The 15,754-nt window shown below is 39.6% G+C and overlaps 1 protein-coding gene across 1 annotated transcript in view; it reads right to left on the bottom strand.

Annotated features, from left to right (window-relative positions):
* Positions 1-15,754, bottom strand: part of TOP1 (DNA topoisomerase I) — an 87,215-nt gene that overhangs the window by 26,212 nt on the left and 45,249 nt on the right. Inside the window, exons 5-9 of the mRNA XM_007464740.1 lie at positions 15,172-15,227; positions 12,015-12,110; positions 10,939-11,014; positions 7,592-7,704; positions 2,193-2,308 (exon numbers count right to left, since the gene is read on the bottom strand). Coding sequence (XP_007464802.1) covers positions 2,193-2,308; positions 7,592-7,704; positions 10,939-11,014; positions 12,015-12,110; positions 15,172-15,227 — 457 coding nt within the window. The remainder of the gene's footprint in view (positions 1-2,192; positions 2,309-7,591; positions 7,705-10,938; positions 11,015-12,014; positions 12,111-15,171; positions 15,228-15,754) is intronic.

Genomic DNA, 15,754 nt, shown 5'->3' with positions numbered 1-15,754 from the left:
ATTCCTGCTCCTAACAAAGATGACACCTTGAGGAGGATAGGCTGGCTTTCAAGAGTTTCCTGCACTTCTTTAGAATTCCCCCACTCAAGTCGGAACCAGTGTTGCCAGTTAAGATGTAACATGCTTCCAATATAAAGGAAACCATTAAGTCACTAAGAATAAAATGAATGAAATAAAATAAAAGGCAAGAAACAATGTAAACTGTTCTCAGGTATGTCTGGTATACTCTTTGGGAAATTTTACTCAATTCTGTCCCAATAGAGAACAATTTTGACGCCTCCTGTTTTAGATGAGCTGTCAAAAGATGAAATGACAGCTCCCAGCAGTAGAAGGGTAGGAGGATGACTTAAAGGTTCCTGACAATGGTAGTGCTTTGTAGAAAAGGCTGAGCTCCAGGAGTAAGAAACTGCTGAGTCAGAGCTGAAAACTGTAGTTTCTTAGAGGCCATTCACTGCTTCAGCCAGTCCGTTCCCCACCTCCCTGGCAAGTGCTAAAGGAGTCTGAGAATTCTCTTCCCTAGAGAGCAGGCAGGACTGACAGTATCACTCCAGACTATTAAGTCAAATATAACTTCTTGACTTACTGCAGTGTGGGACTTTACCTAATCAAAGGGAAGAGATCTGAGAAAGAGCAAATGAGAAAATGTGAGAGCCCTGGAGCTGGAGCTCCTATAAAGGATGACCAGGCAAGAATTCCCATCTTGGAAATTAAGAGAAACCCAAAGGCTAAAGAAAGGAATCTAGCTTTCCTTCAAATCACTTTGGACCTCAGAGTTAGGCTTTACCAGTTGAGCATTCTAAAGCTCTTGGTAAACCCATACTAGGGTTACAGAATACCTGAACTTTTATGATTATCTAAGGCTCTTTCTCTTCATTGGAGTTTTAGCTTTGAGTCACATTTGAGAGTCTCCAGGAATGACCCACTGCGAGGGCTGACAGCAGAACTCTGTACTCTTGTCCTGTGTTGTCCAGTCAACATAGGTCAGAATGTTTATCTGATATAAGCATTTGTCACTGAGGCTATAAGGTCCTGCTAGATGGCATAGTCCATGAGATCAGGGATTCATCAGTATTGTCGCTGCTGGGTCTTGGTGTCTGAATACAGGCATGCTGAATAAATACAGTTTAAAAAAAAGAATTCCAGCTTGCCAAGTTTGACATGTTCCTCACTTGCAAGACCCGGCCTTTCAGTATAAACTACTACCCTTGACCTATAAGCATCCATGGCCTGAGGCCACTGCTCGTGGACACAGAGATATACCAGAACTCTGAGTGTTCACCACTGATGCTATTCAGCCGTCCTCCTGGCCCAATGTTTCTCAAAAGTTTGGTCAGCAGACCACTTGGTTCAGAAGCACCCAATATCACTCAACACCAATTAAATGGGCCCAGATCCACTTGGTGAATCTAAAGCACATGAGAGTTTGAGGAATAATGCTCTAGCCATTTCTGGAGAAAACTCTTGGAATGAGGGAAATCAGTTGAGTATTACCATCTGCATACTGCTATATGCCAATAAGGGAGCATCAAACACTACTCTCAAAATTTTCAACCCAAGGACAGAAATACCAGTGACAGTTAATAGACAATTCTGAGAGTTCTAAGAGAACTAGGCAGGATATTTCTTCAGAGCAGCTCATCAGACTTGACTGCATAAAGGGAAAAGGCATAGTGTTGTGCTGTGTAGAGTGAGTGATAGACACCTATTAGCCCTACCTACATGTTGATGGCAGACTAATTAATCCTCAACCAAGTACTAAATACTATTTCTAGCAATGAGCAGCTTGTCAGCTTGCATTATGTCACTAAAATAAAATACTACCATTCAAGTCAGGCTTTTCTAGTAACTCTTACAAAGAGTAGCTCCTTAGAAGTGAAGTTCAGATAAAAACATTAGGCTTGTGGACCAAGTGCTGTGACCTATGTAGATGGACCTTTTTGGGACCATGTCTCAAAGGGAGACAAGGGAGATAAGACAGCCCCTCTCTCACGGCACTTTTTCAGCACCAAATGGGCCTTTTAAGAGTTAAGTAAACACCTGATAGCCCTTTCCCCAAACCATACGATGACAATAAAACAAAATGAAACAAACAAAAAGGATTATACAGCACAAGATCCTTCCTCACTTTCTATTCCTAAATAGAAGCAGACTCTTGCCTTGGCCAAGAACTGGACAACCTTGGAACAACTCACCATCATAGTAAAACTTGACATTCTCTGGAAGAGGTTCATATGGTGGAGCAAATACAGGACCTTTATGTTCTAGGAATTTCCACTTGATGCCTTCAGGATAGCGCTCTTCTTCCCACCTTTAAAAGACAAAGTACAACCTCATTTAGTGATCACTTCACCTAATATAGAGATTATCACCTATTAAATGCCAAAATAATTATCTGCTCAACTGATTGGTGCTCTGGAATGACTCTCGGCCCCACATTCAAGGCCTGGGTCAAAAAAAAAATAGCATCCTTCACTCACAACAAATGTAATGGAATAATCAGGTGAATGGAGGAAAATATATTTCAGCAGTTTAGTCCAAAGATATCAAGTACATGAGATCATTATTCAGCAATAAGTAGGGGATATGGATATGGAAACAACTGTTTTATCACAATGATGTAACAGTAAGCCACAACGGTGTACATGACAGAGGTATTATTTATACAGCTGATAATAGGAAAAGGCCTCCTGGGAATGGAGATGCCAGGTGAAGGTGTAAGGGAAAACAACCCTTTGAGAAAGTACATAATGACTATCATCCCATGTAATAGTTCCCTAGTATCTATCCTTCAAATACTCAGACCATATTCAAAACATCCCTATTATATCCAAAAAGTATTTTATAGACTAGGATACAATTAAGGACCACACACTGCAATTGGTTGATATGTCTCAAAGTCTCTTTCTCTAGAATTAGACAAACTTCACCACCACCACCACCACCACCATTTTGTTTTTTAAAGAGTCAGTCAGTTGTCTTACAGATAGAATACTTTAAAACTTCACAGATTTTAATCTTTGGTATTCCTATCTTAAAATGAAAAGTCCTACAGTTCTACAGAATTATTCAGGAGGCCAGTTAAGCATATTCTATTCCTTCCTGTCATCTTCCAACGCCAATGTTTTAAAGTTCAGAAACATCAAATAAAAGTTACATGTATCAAAAACTGTGCTGTAACAATAGCATTACTATAAAACCAAGGTCAAATAATTTTTGATAAGGGTGCTGATTATTAGGAAAATGTAAATCAAAACCATGAGATAGCACTCTCACCCACTAGGATAGCTATTCTTAAAAAACAAAAACAAACCAGAAATAACAAGTGTTGATGAAGATGTGGAGAAACTGGAACTCTTGTGCACTGCTGGTGGGAATGAAGTGGGTGCAGCTGTAGAAAACAATATGGCGGTTCTTCAAAAAGTTAAACATAGAATTACCATATGATCTAGAAACTTCACTCCTGGAATACACTCAAGAGGACTGAAAGCAGGCATTCAAACAAATATTTGTACACAAATGTTCACAGAAGCACTATTCACAACTTCCAAAATGTATAAACAACCTAAGCATCCATTAACAGATGAGTGGATAAATACAAAGTAGTCTATACATACAATGGAATATTACTCAGCCTGAAACAGGAAGAAAATTCTGACATGCTACAACATGAATGAACCTTGAGGACATTTTCTTAAGTAAAATAATCCAGTCACCAAAGGCCAGATGTTGTGACTTCACTGATACAAGGTACCTAGATTAATCAAATTCACAGAGACAGAAAGTAGAATGGTAGTTACTGAGGACGAGAAAAGGGGGAATGAAGGAGGGTTATTGTTTAAAAAAGAGTTTCAGTTTTGCAAGGTGATGGGAATTCTGGAGGCGGATGGTGGTCGGGATCACTGCACAACAAAGTGTATTATAATACCACTTAACTGCACACTTCCCCCAGAATCTTTTACTCTCCAAATCAGAGAAAATACGTATGTATGGATGGATGTGTGTACAGAGATGGGAGAAACTGCAAGAAGCCTATCTATAGCAGTCACAGAGTAACTGTATGGGGATCCAGAGCACCATGTTTTCCTTTATCCTAGGACTTGGTTCCATTCTTCTCATCAACTCCACTGTTTTGTTTTCTTTTTTTTTTTTTTTTGGCCGTGCAGCACAGCTTGTGGGACCTTAGTTCCCTGACCAAGGATCAAACCTGGGCCTACAGCAGTGAAAGTGCAGAGTCCTAACTACTGGACCGCCAGGGAATTCCCAACTCCAGTGCTTTTTAATTAAGATTCCAACTTTTTATAATTCTTTCTATTCTGTGACATTCATCCTGAGGGCTCATGGTAACTTCTTAACCATTTAAGCAAATTAAGAGATGCACTCAACACTAAACCTCAGTTTAAACAGAAAGAAGAACATAACCTATGACACATGCTGATATCATTGGATCGGCAACTACTACTATACAAATAAAAATAGTAGTGTTGGCCTTTTAAGGCCCCCATCAATGGTTCACCAACAAAGTTAAGAAAAACATGTACTTAATCACACTTAACACCATCAACAAACTCCCCAGTTTCTAGATATTCTCATGAAGAATCATCTGTTTAGAATAAACATGGGACTTATGTTCCAACAGGCCAACCCTGACACAAAAGTACACTCAACTCAAAGCAGCACTGAAACCCTATATAGCTACAACGAGTAACAGTTAAAAATAGGGGGAGCTGGGACTTCCCTGGTGGCACAGTGGTTAAGAATCCTCCTGCCAATGCAGGTGACATGGGTTCGAGCCCTGGTCCGGGAAGATCCCACATGCCACAGAGCAACTAAGCCCGTGTGCCACAACTACTGAGCCTGCACTCTAGGGCCCACATGCCACAACTACTGAGCCTGTGCTGCAACTACTGAAGCCTGCATGCTCTAGGGCCCATGTGCCGCAACTACTGAGCCCATGTGCTGCAACGACTGAAGCCCACGTGCCTAGAGCCTGTGCTCCGCAACAAGAGAAGCCTGCGCACCACAATGAAAAGTAGCCTCAGCTTGCCGCAACTAGAGAAAGCAAGTGTGCGGCAACGCAGACCCAATGCAGCCAAAAACAAATTAATTAATTAAAAATAATAAAAAATTTAAAATTTAAAAAATTTTTAAAAAATAGGAGGAGCTGGGTTTAATAGGTTTCTGTGAATGAGCCTCAGCATACTGCCACCACTTGTAACACTGTCTCTATGGAGAAAATGTGACACAGTAAAGAAACCCACAGGGATCCCGACCATTTTCCCATTCCCAAAATTACCAAAGAGGGAGAAAAGGCTCAAAGTTGGCTTGTTTTTTGGCAGGATGAACAAGTCTATGACTCTGTGGGGGGAAGCGAAAGATCTACACATTTACCAAACTGGTAAAGGGTGTTAATTCTTTTAGTGAGATAGCAAGAGAGTAGTAAAAATGAGAGTATCTGCCATTTAAGTTCACTGACTAGGCTCTCAGTGACAGTCACTGAGGACTTGACCACCGACTTCAGAGTCTAACAGGTAAGCCTACAGTGACAGCAGGAAAGGGCAAGCGATAGGTTAAGAGGCCAGTCATTCCTGTTCTCTACTTCTAAAAACGTACAGTGGTACCTTCAAGCATTGTGCTTAAGAATGCACACGATTTAACAACCAGACTTGAGAAATGCATGCACTGGAGGCTGTAGCAAAGATTACTCAGCCCCAAACCTACTATCTTCAATGGTCCCACTTAAACCAAAACAAGAATAAAAACCATAGGTCACAAATCTCTCAGAATTAAAGTGTGGTAACACTGACAAGAATTTCAACCACAGAAGCAAAATCAGGCTATTAGATCCTTCAAGGATACCTAATTGCACACACAAAAGGCTGGACTAGAAAAAGAGTACATCTGCTTCCAGGCCCAATAAGAGCCAGGGCTCCAAAGGAAGGGGGAAGGCAGCAGAGAGCCTGTGATGACAAAGAAAGTACCTTGTTCACTCAACAAACTTACTGAGCACCCTACCACAGGACCCAGAGACATAACAAACTGACGAATTACTAACTCACCACTCCCAATAATAACCCCTGATTTATAGAATCACTTCATTTCATCTTAAAAAATTTTTTTATTAAAGGTCATAAAAACCTTTCAATATTCCATCACTAAAAACTTTGATTAATTTCAAAGGAAAAAATGAAATAAAAATGAGGAAAATAAAAACACATGTTCTTTAGTTTTCTGACCGACCCCAGAAAGGCCCAGAGTTCCTCTGTATTTTTCCTTTACACTTTCCGTTTTTAACCCCACATATGTCCACACCAACAATGCCGACTGCACAGCTGTGCTGAGCCTTTCTGCCACTGCAGCTCTGCTCCTCTCAGCCACCTCTCTGGACACTGATGTTTCCCCTTTGCTCAGAGGTACTGGTGAGATTACTGTTCTCTATTACAAAAGCCACAGAGTAAATGCATACCAATGGGTCTGGAATTCTACATACCAAACTACAAATAGTGGATACCACGAAGCTAGAAAAGAAAAATGGGGACGGGAGAAAGAAGGAAAGGGAACTGTAATTTTTCCTAATTCGTATACCTCTGAATCATTGGAATTTTTTCAACATAAACACAAATCATGTATAGTATAGATGTACTGGCCAAATAATACAAAGTTTTAAGAACAGCCGGTATTAAAAATACAAGTTTATTTCAAAACTCTAAACATCTAGAAATAACCTGTTATTGCTAAACTGTCCTCCACTGAAGACTGTATCTTCACTCCCCACAGTGAAGAAGAATGCCTGTTTTCTCATATTTACAACCCTAGATGTTTTGGTACTTACTAATCTTTCCTAATCTGTGACACATTAAAAAAAAAGATGTTTCATTTATTATTTTTCTTTGCATCTTTCCTTGCTATTTGTGAGGTTCACCATATTTTAAGATGTTTGTTAATCATTTATCTTCTTTAATGAGTTGGCTTTTCCTCATTTTTCTATCAGACTATTCCTTTCATTAATTGTTTTAAAAGACCTTTTTTTTCATATTAGGAATCTTAGCCCATTGTAGTACAAATATTTTCCTTTAGGATTTTTTTTTTAATGGCATGAGTTTGTTGATGTGCCATATAGAAGATTTTAATTTTATCAAATTTATAAATATTTTCCTTATGGCTCTGCTTATATGTCTTGCTTCAAAAGGTCTTCGTTATTCTACAATTATAAAAATATTCACCCAGGTTTCCTTGTGGAGGTTTTTTTATTTAAACAAATAGGCAATTTCCCCAACATGATTTATAGAACAATCCATCTTTTCCCTCTCATTTTAAATGCAACTTTATTCATATGCTAAATTTCCATATATATATAGGACTTCTGTAGTCCAATAGGGTGGGACATAGTATTGAGATCCAATCGGGTAAGAGGTAGTTAACGTTCTCACTAGGTCCTGCAAAACTTATTTCAGAATGTTATTCCAGAGAGATTCTTTTAAGTACTTCCCTCCTCCCACAAATATCAAGCTATTCATTTTAATACTCAATATTCTTGTTTCATTAGGTTGTAGAATAAAAGAGCTAACATTTTAACCCAGTGCTGAAATATTACCATTTCCACTTCTGTTCCTCTTCTTTCTTCGGCTTCTTTTTCTTACTATCTGGCTCAGGAACTTTTTTATCTTTATCTTTATCCTTATTCTTGGGTTTTTTCAATTTACCATCCTACAAAGAAACATGGTGAGAAAGCACTTAAATAAGGACCAATTACACTTCTCAAAGTAGTTTTGGGGAGCCATTAGACAGAAAAACTGGAATCATGGAATATGAGAACTGGAGAAGTTCTTGAGTCCAATACTCTCAATTTGATAGACGAATAAAAATTTATTGGTACTTTTCTCTAAAGCAGTATTTCCTAAAACTCCCAGACACATTGATTACCTGAGAAAGTAGTTAAAAACATTCATTCTGTAGGAGAAGAGCCTGGGAAATTGTATTTTTTTAGCCTCAGTGGAGTTTGGGACAGAGTAATCCCAGTGTATTATCCTCACTTATTTTAAAATCTACTCATCTTTAAACCTCTTCTAATACCACCAAATAAGAGGTAAAGGAGACGTTTAATGTATTAAATATACAATTTGAAATTTCTGATTGAGCCTGGGGGGGGAATACTTTATTACTGCTATTTGCATACACAAAGTCATGAAGCAGTAAGCGAGCAAGTACTTGGGAAGCCCTACAACAATTACCAATTCCCATGATAGTATTTCTTTGAACTGTAACCCTAGATGAGCTGTCACAGTAGCACAGAAAAAGAACAAACATAAACAAGTATAATCCATCAATACAGGTGATAAATCTCAAAACACACACACACACACACACACACACACACACACACACACACATCCAGACAAAAATGTGCTATTCAACAGGTGGGAGTCCTGCTTAACAGAATCTAAACTCTTCTGAAGAATATTTTCCTTTGTCCTAACTATTCAATATAATTTAAGTCTTTATTCAGCAAGTTTTATATAGCTATGAAAAATGGTTTTGAGTCATCTTAAAGTCAGTTACAGAATGACAGAACTTGAAAGAACTTTATAGTTTGGTGTGACCTCTTCCACTTATAGTCAAGGAAACTCTGAAACAGGTTTTGTCACTTGCTCAAGGTCAAAAAGCTGCTATTGACTATGATGAGAGCCCAAGTTTACCAGAAAAATAATAGAATGTGACTCATGGGAATGGCTGGAATATATAAACATTCTAGGACTACACATGATAGGATGGTAATCAGATAAACTCAGGGAAAGCAAATGGCCTCCAGTGTACAAAGAAGGGGAAAGACTACAGTACTACACATAGTTTAAAGTAGGAATGGAGAATATAAACGTGTAAGTATGTCTGGGAAGAGAAAATACTAGAGAATCGCATTAATTCAGATAATGTTTACTGTTTAGGCTGAAACACACCACAGGAAAAGGAAATGTTTTTCAGTTAAGACATTCTCTAAACAGCTTCTGAACAGGCATGCAGATGGTTTCATCAGGAAACTACTGGCTACATCGTATGTTTTCAAGCCTCAAAATGGGATTATCAGTCACTAGGAGACTTCAGAACAATTCCCAGAAATGAAAAACACCATAGCCAGCAAGTGAGGTTTAATGACTGATCTTGCCATCTGGGGTCCCTACCACAATAAGACTGGGTATTAATTTAGTCTTTCAGCCTGCCTTTTTTTTCCCTCCCCTGTAGGGAGAGGGTTGCTAAGACAATTAAATAAATGAAGTCAACCATTCTTTCTCCCAGATGGTTTTAACAGTTATTACTATCCTCTGTGAAACCCAGAGAAAGGTATTATTTTACATAAATGCAACATAAGCATAAAGGCAATATAGAACGCATGGAGAGCTAAAGTTTTACATTTCTTTATTGACTGGTCTGTACTGGTAATCTACATGAAAGTGGAGTGACTATCATACTCACTACTCAACATTTCACTCTTGATTCCTTGAGTTGGCTCTTATACACTTGAGCTTCTGCCAAGAACAGGCCAGTTGTCAGAAAAGCTACAATTCCCTAAATGCAGGCCCTGATCATCTCTCTACGGCCGACCTACTCATTCATATTCTTAATATGATTTCATTAAAGACACTCCTTCTGCCTTCTTGTGGATTTGGAGGATCAGCAAAGTTCCACAGGAAGCAGGATAACATGGCAGCTAGTGTGCTGGCTCTGGAATCAAACCACATGGGATCAAATCCCAGCTTTACCATTTGGTATCTGTGTGGCTTCAGGCAAGTGATTTAACCGCTCCGTACCTCAGTTTCTACATGTGTAAAATGGAGATAATAGTAGCAATATTTATCTCTAAGGACTGTTATAAGGATTAAATGAAATGATACCTATAAAGTGTGAAGAATAGTGCTTGGTACACTGTAAGCATCTAGTACATTTAATTTGAATTATTAATATTATTACTATGATAGATTACACTTTTAATATTCACTGCCCCTTACTATCACTATCTTTACTGACGATACTTCAAGCTATCGACTTTATACCTGTGAATCCATTTTGCCCAAGACAATGGCTAAACTCAAATGCAGCAAAGCTAATAACTTACTCAACCCCTTCTCTTAGGAGAGTGCAAGATTAAGACCCCTGTGAATTTCTGACATCTTTTTCTTGAATTACTCGCCCACAGTTTTTAGTCCAAGAAATAGACAGTGTCAAAAGAAGGAACCATATTAGTATATGTTAAATCTACCACAAGCATCAAATAGAACCCTTAGAAAAGTACCTGAATTGAAACTGAGATTTTAAGGAAGGTTATAAGCTAGGAGAGAAAGAAAAGAGGAAGAGTATATGTGTTCCAGACAGAGGGAACAGCATGTGTTACATAAAGCCCTGAAGCACAAAAGAATCTGGTGTGGAAAGAAGCAAAGGAGGTCTGTGAGGCTGGAACAAGGTAAATTAGAGAAGAGGCACAAGATGCAGGGGCCAGATCGGATGAAGTTGTAAAGAGCTTGGATTTAATCCTGTATCCAAGGGACACCCATTTAAAGGACTTTAAATAGGGAGAGTTACCCAAAATGAGTGACGAGCAAGCTTTGTTAGATGTAAGAAAGCACTAGAAAACATTCCTAGGGAAAACTCTTCTGGGTTGTAAGCCAAAATATGATTTCTTGCTAATACTTCCCCTGTATGTATGAAGACAGCACAGTTTCTCCAAGAACATGTCACTTGGCAGCGTAGCTATGGGTAGACACCCAGGAAGGCTGAGATCTTAAAACTAACAGTGCCGTAGCCACTGTAACACACTTAAGAGTTTTTCCCAGTGTTTCCTCTACAACAGAGCAATAAATTCCTAAAACCCATTTGGCCTTCAAAAGTTATTTTATGGAAAACTCCCTATTCCAAACTCAAGCCCCAAAGGGCCTAAGTCTCTTTACTAACCTCTTCTTCCTCTAGTTTTCGTTTCTTCTCTTTCTTGGTATCTTCTGTTTTAATTTTCTTAGGTTTATAATCAGCACTAGAAAGGGGAACATGAATACGCAGTTAACACAGTTGTGACTCAGTAGTTCTCACCAATATGATTAGGACCTCCAAACTCTTCTTGGCGGCCTCCAAGGCAGGCGTGGCTGCTATTACTCTTGGCTGGGCATTCTACAGTCAAGAACAGGAATGGAGAAAGTAAAGAAGGCCAGACCAAGGACCAATAGTTATAGTCCTATACAGAACAAAACAAACAACTTTATACTACACGCAGGCCTGGAAGGGAAGTGGTAGAGGAATACATACAAAAATAGACAGCACTAGAAGGCAGAAATCTGGGAAGCACACACACAGGGCAACAAGAGCTACCACAAAGTAGTAAATGGAAAAGAAAGGGGAGGAAAGAAATTCTCTATGAATTCTGAATATATACAAATGAGCTCATTAAGTATTTCCCTCCTCCCTTTCCATCCATCTTCTACCATAAATCCTTTGTAGATTCCCAAAACATAATAAACTGCAAGACTGAAAAGAGTGAACAGGATTTAACCACAATGACTGAACCTGAGAAAGAGGTACATATAAGTCTCAAATAACTGTTTTAAGTAAGAGCAATTTTATTACTTCTATACATGGAAACTTCACTCAGAAGGTACTAACAGGCACAGAGCCTAGGAAAAACTGCTTCAGCAATGAAAACTTGTCTGTGGTAGGTGATGATAAACTTAAAGTAACTTAAATAATTTAAATATTCTTTGTGAATTCTGGATTATCTGAAATTCCAACAATAAATATGCACTACCTTTTTAATAAGAAAAAATGTAAGAAAAGTGTAAATATATCTCCATTTAATAAGCCTCAGGCACACTACTTATTTAAGAAACCCTATTTCTCATAATTCAAAGAGAAATCAGTCACCCAGTCTATTAATCACAAATTCCTAATGAGTAAAAGTCAACTAATGCAGTTGTTCTGTGTATTATTGTCTAAACGACTCCTTTTTGTTTAAAAAAATTAAAGTAATAAGAAATACTCACTCATCCTCATCTCGAGGTCTCTTTAATGGCTTTATATCCTCTCTAGGAGGAGCAAAATAGCCATCATCTTCAGGTTCATCTTTAATCAATGGTGGACTAAAGAGAAAAAAATTGCTAGTTAATGAACGGTGGAACATCTACATTATATCAAGTAATGCAAAGTAGCGGGAAGTAGCTAGTGGAAGGATAACAACATACATGTGTACCTATTAAAAGGTTTTCCATGAGTACTTTTTCTCACTTAATTCTCACTACAACCCTGTGAGGTAGACAGTATTGATCTCAATTACAGATGAAGAGGCGATATCAAGGTTCGGGATCCGGACTCCTTATTCTCAGGATTCTTTCCACTACATCTTAGCTGTCTGCGCCAACGGAACCCACACCACAACAGAAACAAACCTAAGTTGTTTCCTCCCCTTATTTGAGGGGTCTGTGTATCTGATCCCTCAAGCAATGTGAACTGATTATTCTAGCGCTCCAAAAGCTAAAATATAGCTTTTACAAAAAAAGGAATAAAAATGTATTCCCCAAACTTGAGGCCCAAAACAAACTGAAGTCATTCTAAGCCAAATCTATTCACTGTCCAACTTCCTCCTTGGGTTTACTTACTTTATACACAGAAGAGTACCTTGTCCTATTTTTGGTAAGATTCTGCCTTCTGAATATAAAAAGATGATTCTGTTAGATGACTATCTTGAACCAAAAAGAGGAAGGAACAAGTTAAAAAACCAATGGGGGGCTTCCCTGGTGCCGCAGTGGTTGAGAGTCCGCCTGCCGATGCAGGGGACACGGGTTCGTGCCCCGGTCCGGGAAGATCCCACATGCCACGGAGCGGCTGGGCCTGTGAGCCATGGCCGCTGAGCCTGCGCGTCCGGAGCCTGTGCTCCGCAATGGGAGAGGCCACAGCAGTGAGAGGCCCGCGTAACACACACACACACACACACACACACACACACACACAAAAAAAAACCAATGGGACCGGACTTCCCTTTGTGGTGCAGTGGTAAGAATCCGCTTGCCATATATGCATAGGACACAGGTTTGAGCCCTGGTCCGGGAAGATCCCACATGCTACAGAGCAACTAAGCAACTAAGTAGCCTCACAACTACTGAGCCTGTGCTCTAGAGCCCACGTGCCACAACTACTGAAGCCCGCGCGCCTAGAGCCCGTGCTCTGCAACAAGAGAAGCCACCGCAATGAGAAGCCCGTGCACCGCAATGAAGAGTAGCCCCCACTCACTGCAACTAGGGAAAGCCCGCGTGCAGCAACGAAGACCCAACACAACCATAAATAAATAAATGAGTGAGTGAGTGAGTGAATGAATGAATGAATGAATAAATAAATACATTAAAAAAAAAAAAACCCAATGGGACCAGCAATCACCACAGCCTGGGATGTCCCCTGGCCTGGCACATCTTGTCAAAACTGCACTGCTCACAGCCAGAAGCATCTACAAAGCTAACTAACTCAGCACAGGGAATGGCCTCCAGACACAAAGCCACTCATCTCTAGGGGGGCCAAGGGATAAGCATCCAGATTTAGCTGCCAAAGAAAGGATATTCACAGGGTTTCAATGCTGTCCCCCCACCCCCGCCCCCACCCCAAGCATACTGGATCCCTTTGCTTGCAAATGAATTTTGAATGTTTAAACAGATTAGCTTTCTTTCCTTATTTATGCACACTCCCCAAATGCTGACCTCTATAGCTGTTTCTCCCCACTGACACATCCCCAAGTGTCCAAAATCTCCAAAAGCTTTGCACCAGAAAGAAAGAAATGCTGCCATTTACCCAACTAGTTAAGTAAATGCTAGATCCTAGTACTGTCATGAGTGAAGTTAAAAACACTTGGGAAGGGTTACTAGGCCTGAAGAAAGAATTTTTAAAACAATTACCAGAAAACTGTTCCATCCAGTGAAGCATGTGGATTCTCTACCACGATACAGATGCAAGCTAGAGAGCAGTCCAGCAAAGTGAACACAGAGACCACTGCCTCTAACGGTGTGCTTCTGACCGTCTAGCCCAGAAAGTCTGAAACTGAACCAGGAGGACTCCACACCAAGTCCAGAGAGTCTAATCATATCTTAGTTTAATAAAAGTTCAAGGCAGTCTCCTGGCAGAAAATAGTTGCCCTGTGTTCAGTCACTGTTATCTAAGAAATCAGAATGCCCAGCTTACAGCTCTAATGCTTCTTGAATTTTACTATTCTGCATTCCTAGAACAGTTACAGAACATGCCTGAAGAGGGCACTTGCTTCTGCCTGGTCTAAGGGACCCAGAGTAAATGGAACAATTTTCAAAAATGTTCTCAAACGAAACTGAAAGTTCAAAGTTTCAAGGAAGCAAAACTGTCAAAACACTTTGCCCTGGACAGTAATGCAAATACTCCCCACAACTCCTCGTAAATCCATCCTGCCATTCAGTGGAGCAGGTGAGAGTATATGATCATATAAGTTCTGGGTTTTTTGAAACCAGAGGAGACATTCGGGCTTATTTTAGGGAGTTGAGGCTGATGAGGAAAACAGAACCAAAATGGCCCCCAAAAGTAAAGGAAAAGTGACCTCTAGATTGTGTGTATTTTCCTTTCCTTCTGGAAAAGAGATAAAGTATTTCTACTCAAATCTATACCTGTCCCTAAAATGCAAATCAAGTTAGTTTCTAAATATGAGCCTCAGCATAGGGGCAATTCAGAGTAGGGGTTCAGAGTAGGGGTTTTTCAGGAAATTCCAAAATTACTACTAAGTATAGAGTTTCTTTTGGGGGTGATGAACATGTTCTGCAATTAGATAGGGATAATGGGGAGGTTATATAACCTTGTGAAATACTAAAAACCAATAAACTGTATACTTTAAAAGGGTATATTTTATGGAATGTTAAATTATATCTCAGTTTAAAAAAGCTTCTTTCTGTCAACCTTCTCCACTCAAAACAGCCTTCTAGAAAATGTGCTGGTCAGTCCCACTAAATGGCACTCTAGAAATGCTCACATTGGCTTAGACCAAGTCCTTTCACTGCCAACTTCCTCGAAAACCTGGAGATGGCCAGTCAGTGCATTTTAGGTAAGATCAGACAACACTGTAACGTGGGCAGCTGGCCTACTGGATGCACACAGAGAAAGAGAAGCCAAGGCAGCTTCTTGGAAGCCAAGGAATCTTACCTAGAAAAGCCATTTTCCTTCTCCTTTTTTATTTTTGCATCCCCAGAGGCTCTAATCTGAAAGGTAAAACAACAGTAACTGATTAGCACCTTAAAAGGACTAAACTTGAAGAAGCCTCTACCTTACTTGAGATGATCTGGGGCCTCTTGATCCCAGACTGACTCTTCTTGTTAGCAAAACTAAACAGGTGGACCAAAGGTCTTGACACTTTTCTAAGACTCCTTTTTAACAATTCTTCAGATGAACTGTCCAATTTACTGAGAAATGTTTCCCTTCAAAATAGTGGCTTTTTACCTTTAAATGATGGTAGGTCCCTCTCCCTCAATAAATATAATCCACCTCTCAAGGATTTGCCCTTGGCAGTACAGACAGGAAATAAAAAACCAAAACAAAACAAAAAGGAGTACTTTATTTCCTATCTTCTCTGATTTAGGCAAAGTATATTTACTTTTGCCCTCCTTCAACTTTCCAGACATTACAAAAATCTTCACACATACACTCAGAGGAATACACACACACACACACACACACACACACACACACACACACACACACACACACACACACACACACACACACACAC

This window comes from Lipotes vexillifer, unplaced genomic scaffold, assembly GCF_000442215.2.
Source record: "Lipotes vexillifer unplaced genomic scaffold, Lipotes_vexillifer_v1.1 scaffold53, whole genome shotgun sequence".
Lineage (NCBI taxonomy): Eukaryota > Metazoa > Chordata > Mammalia > Artiodactyla > Lipotidae > Lipotes > Lipotes vexillifer.
Note: the sequence above shows the minus strand (reverse complement) of the source record. Positions and strands in the feature narration are given on the sequence as shown.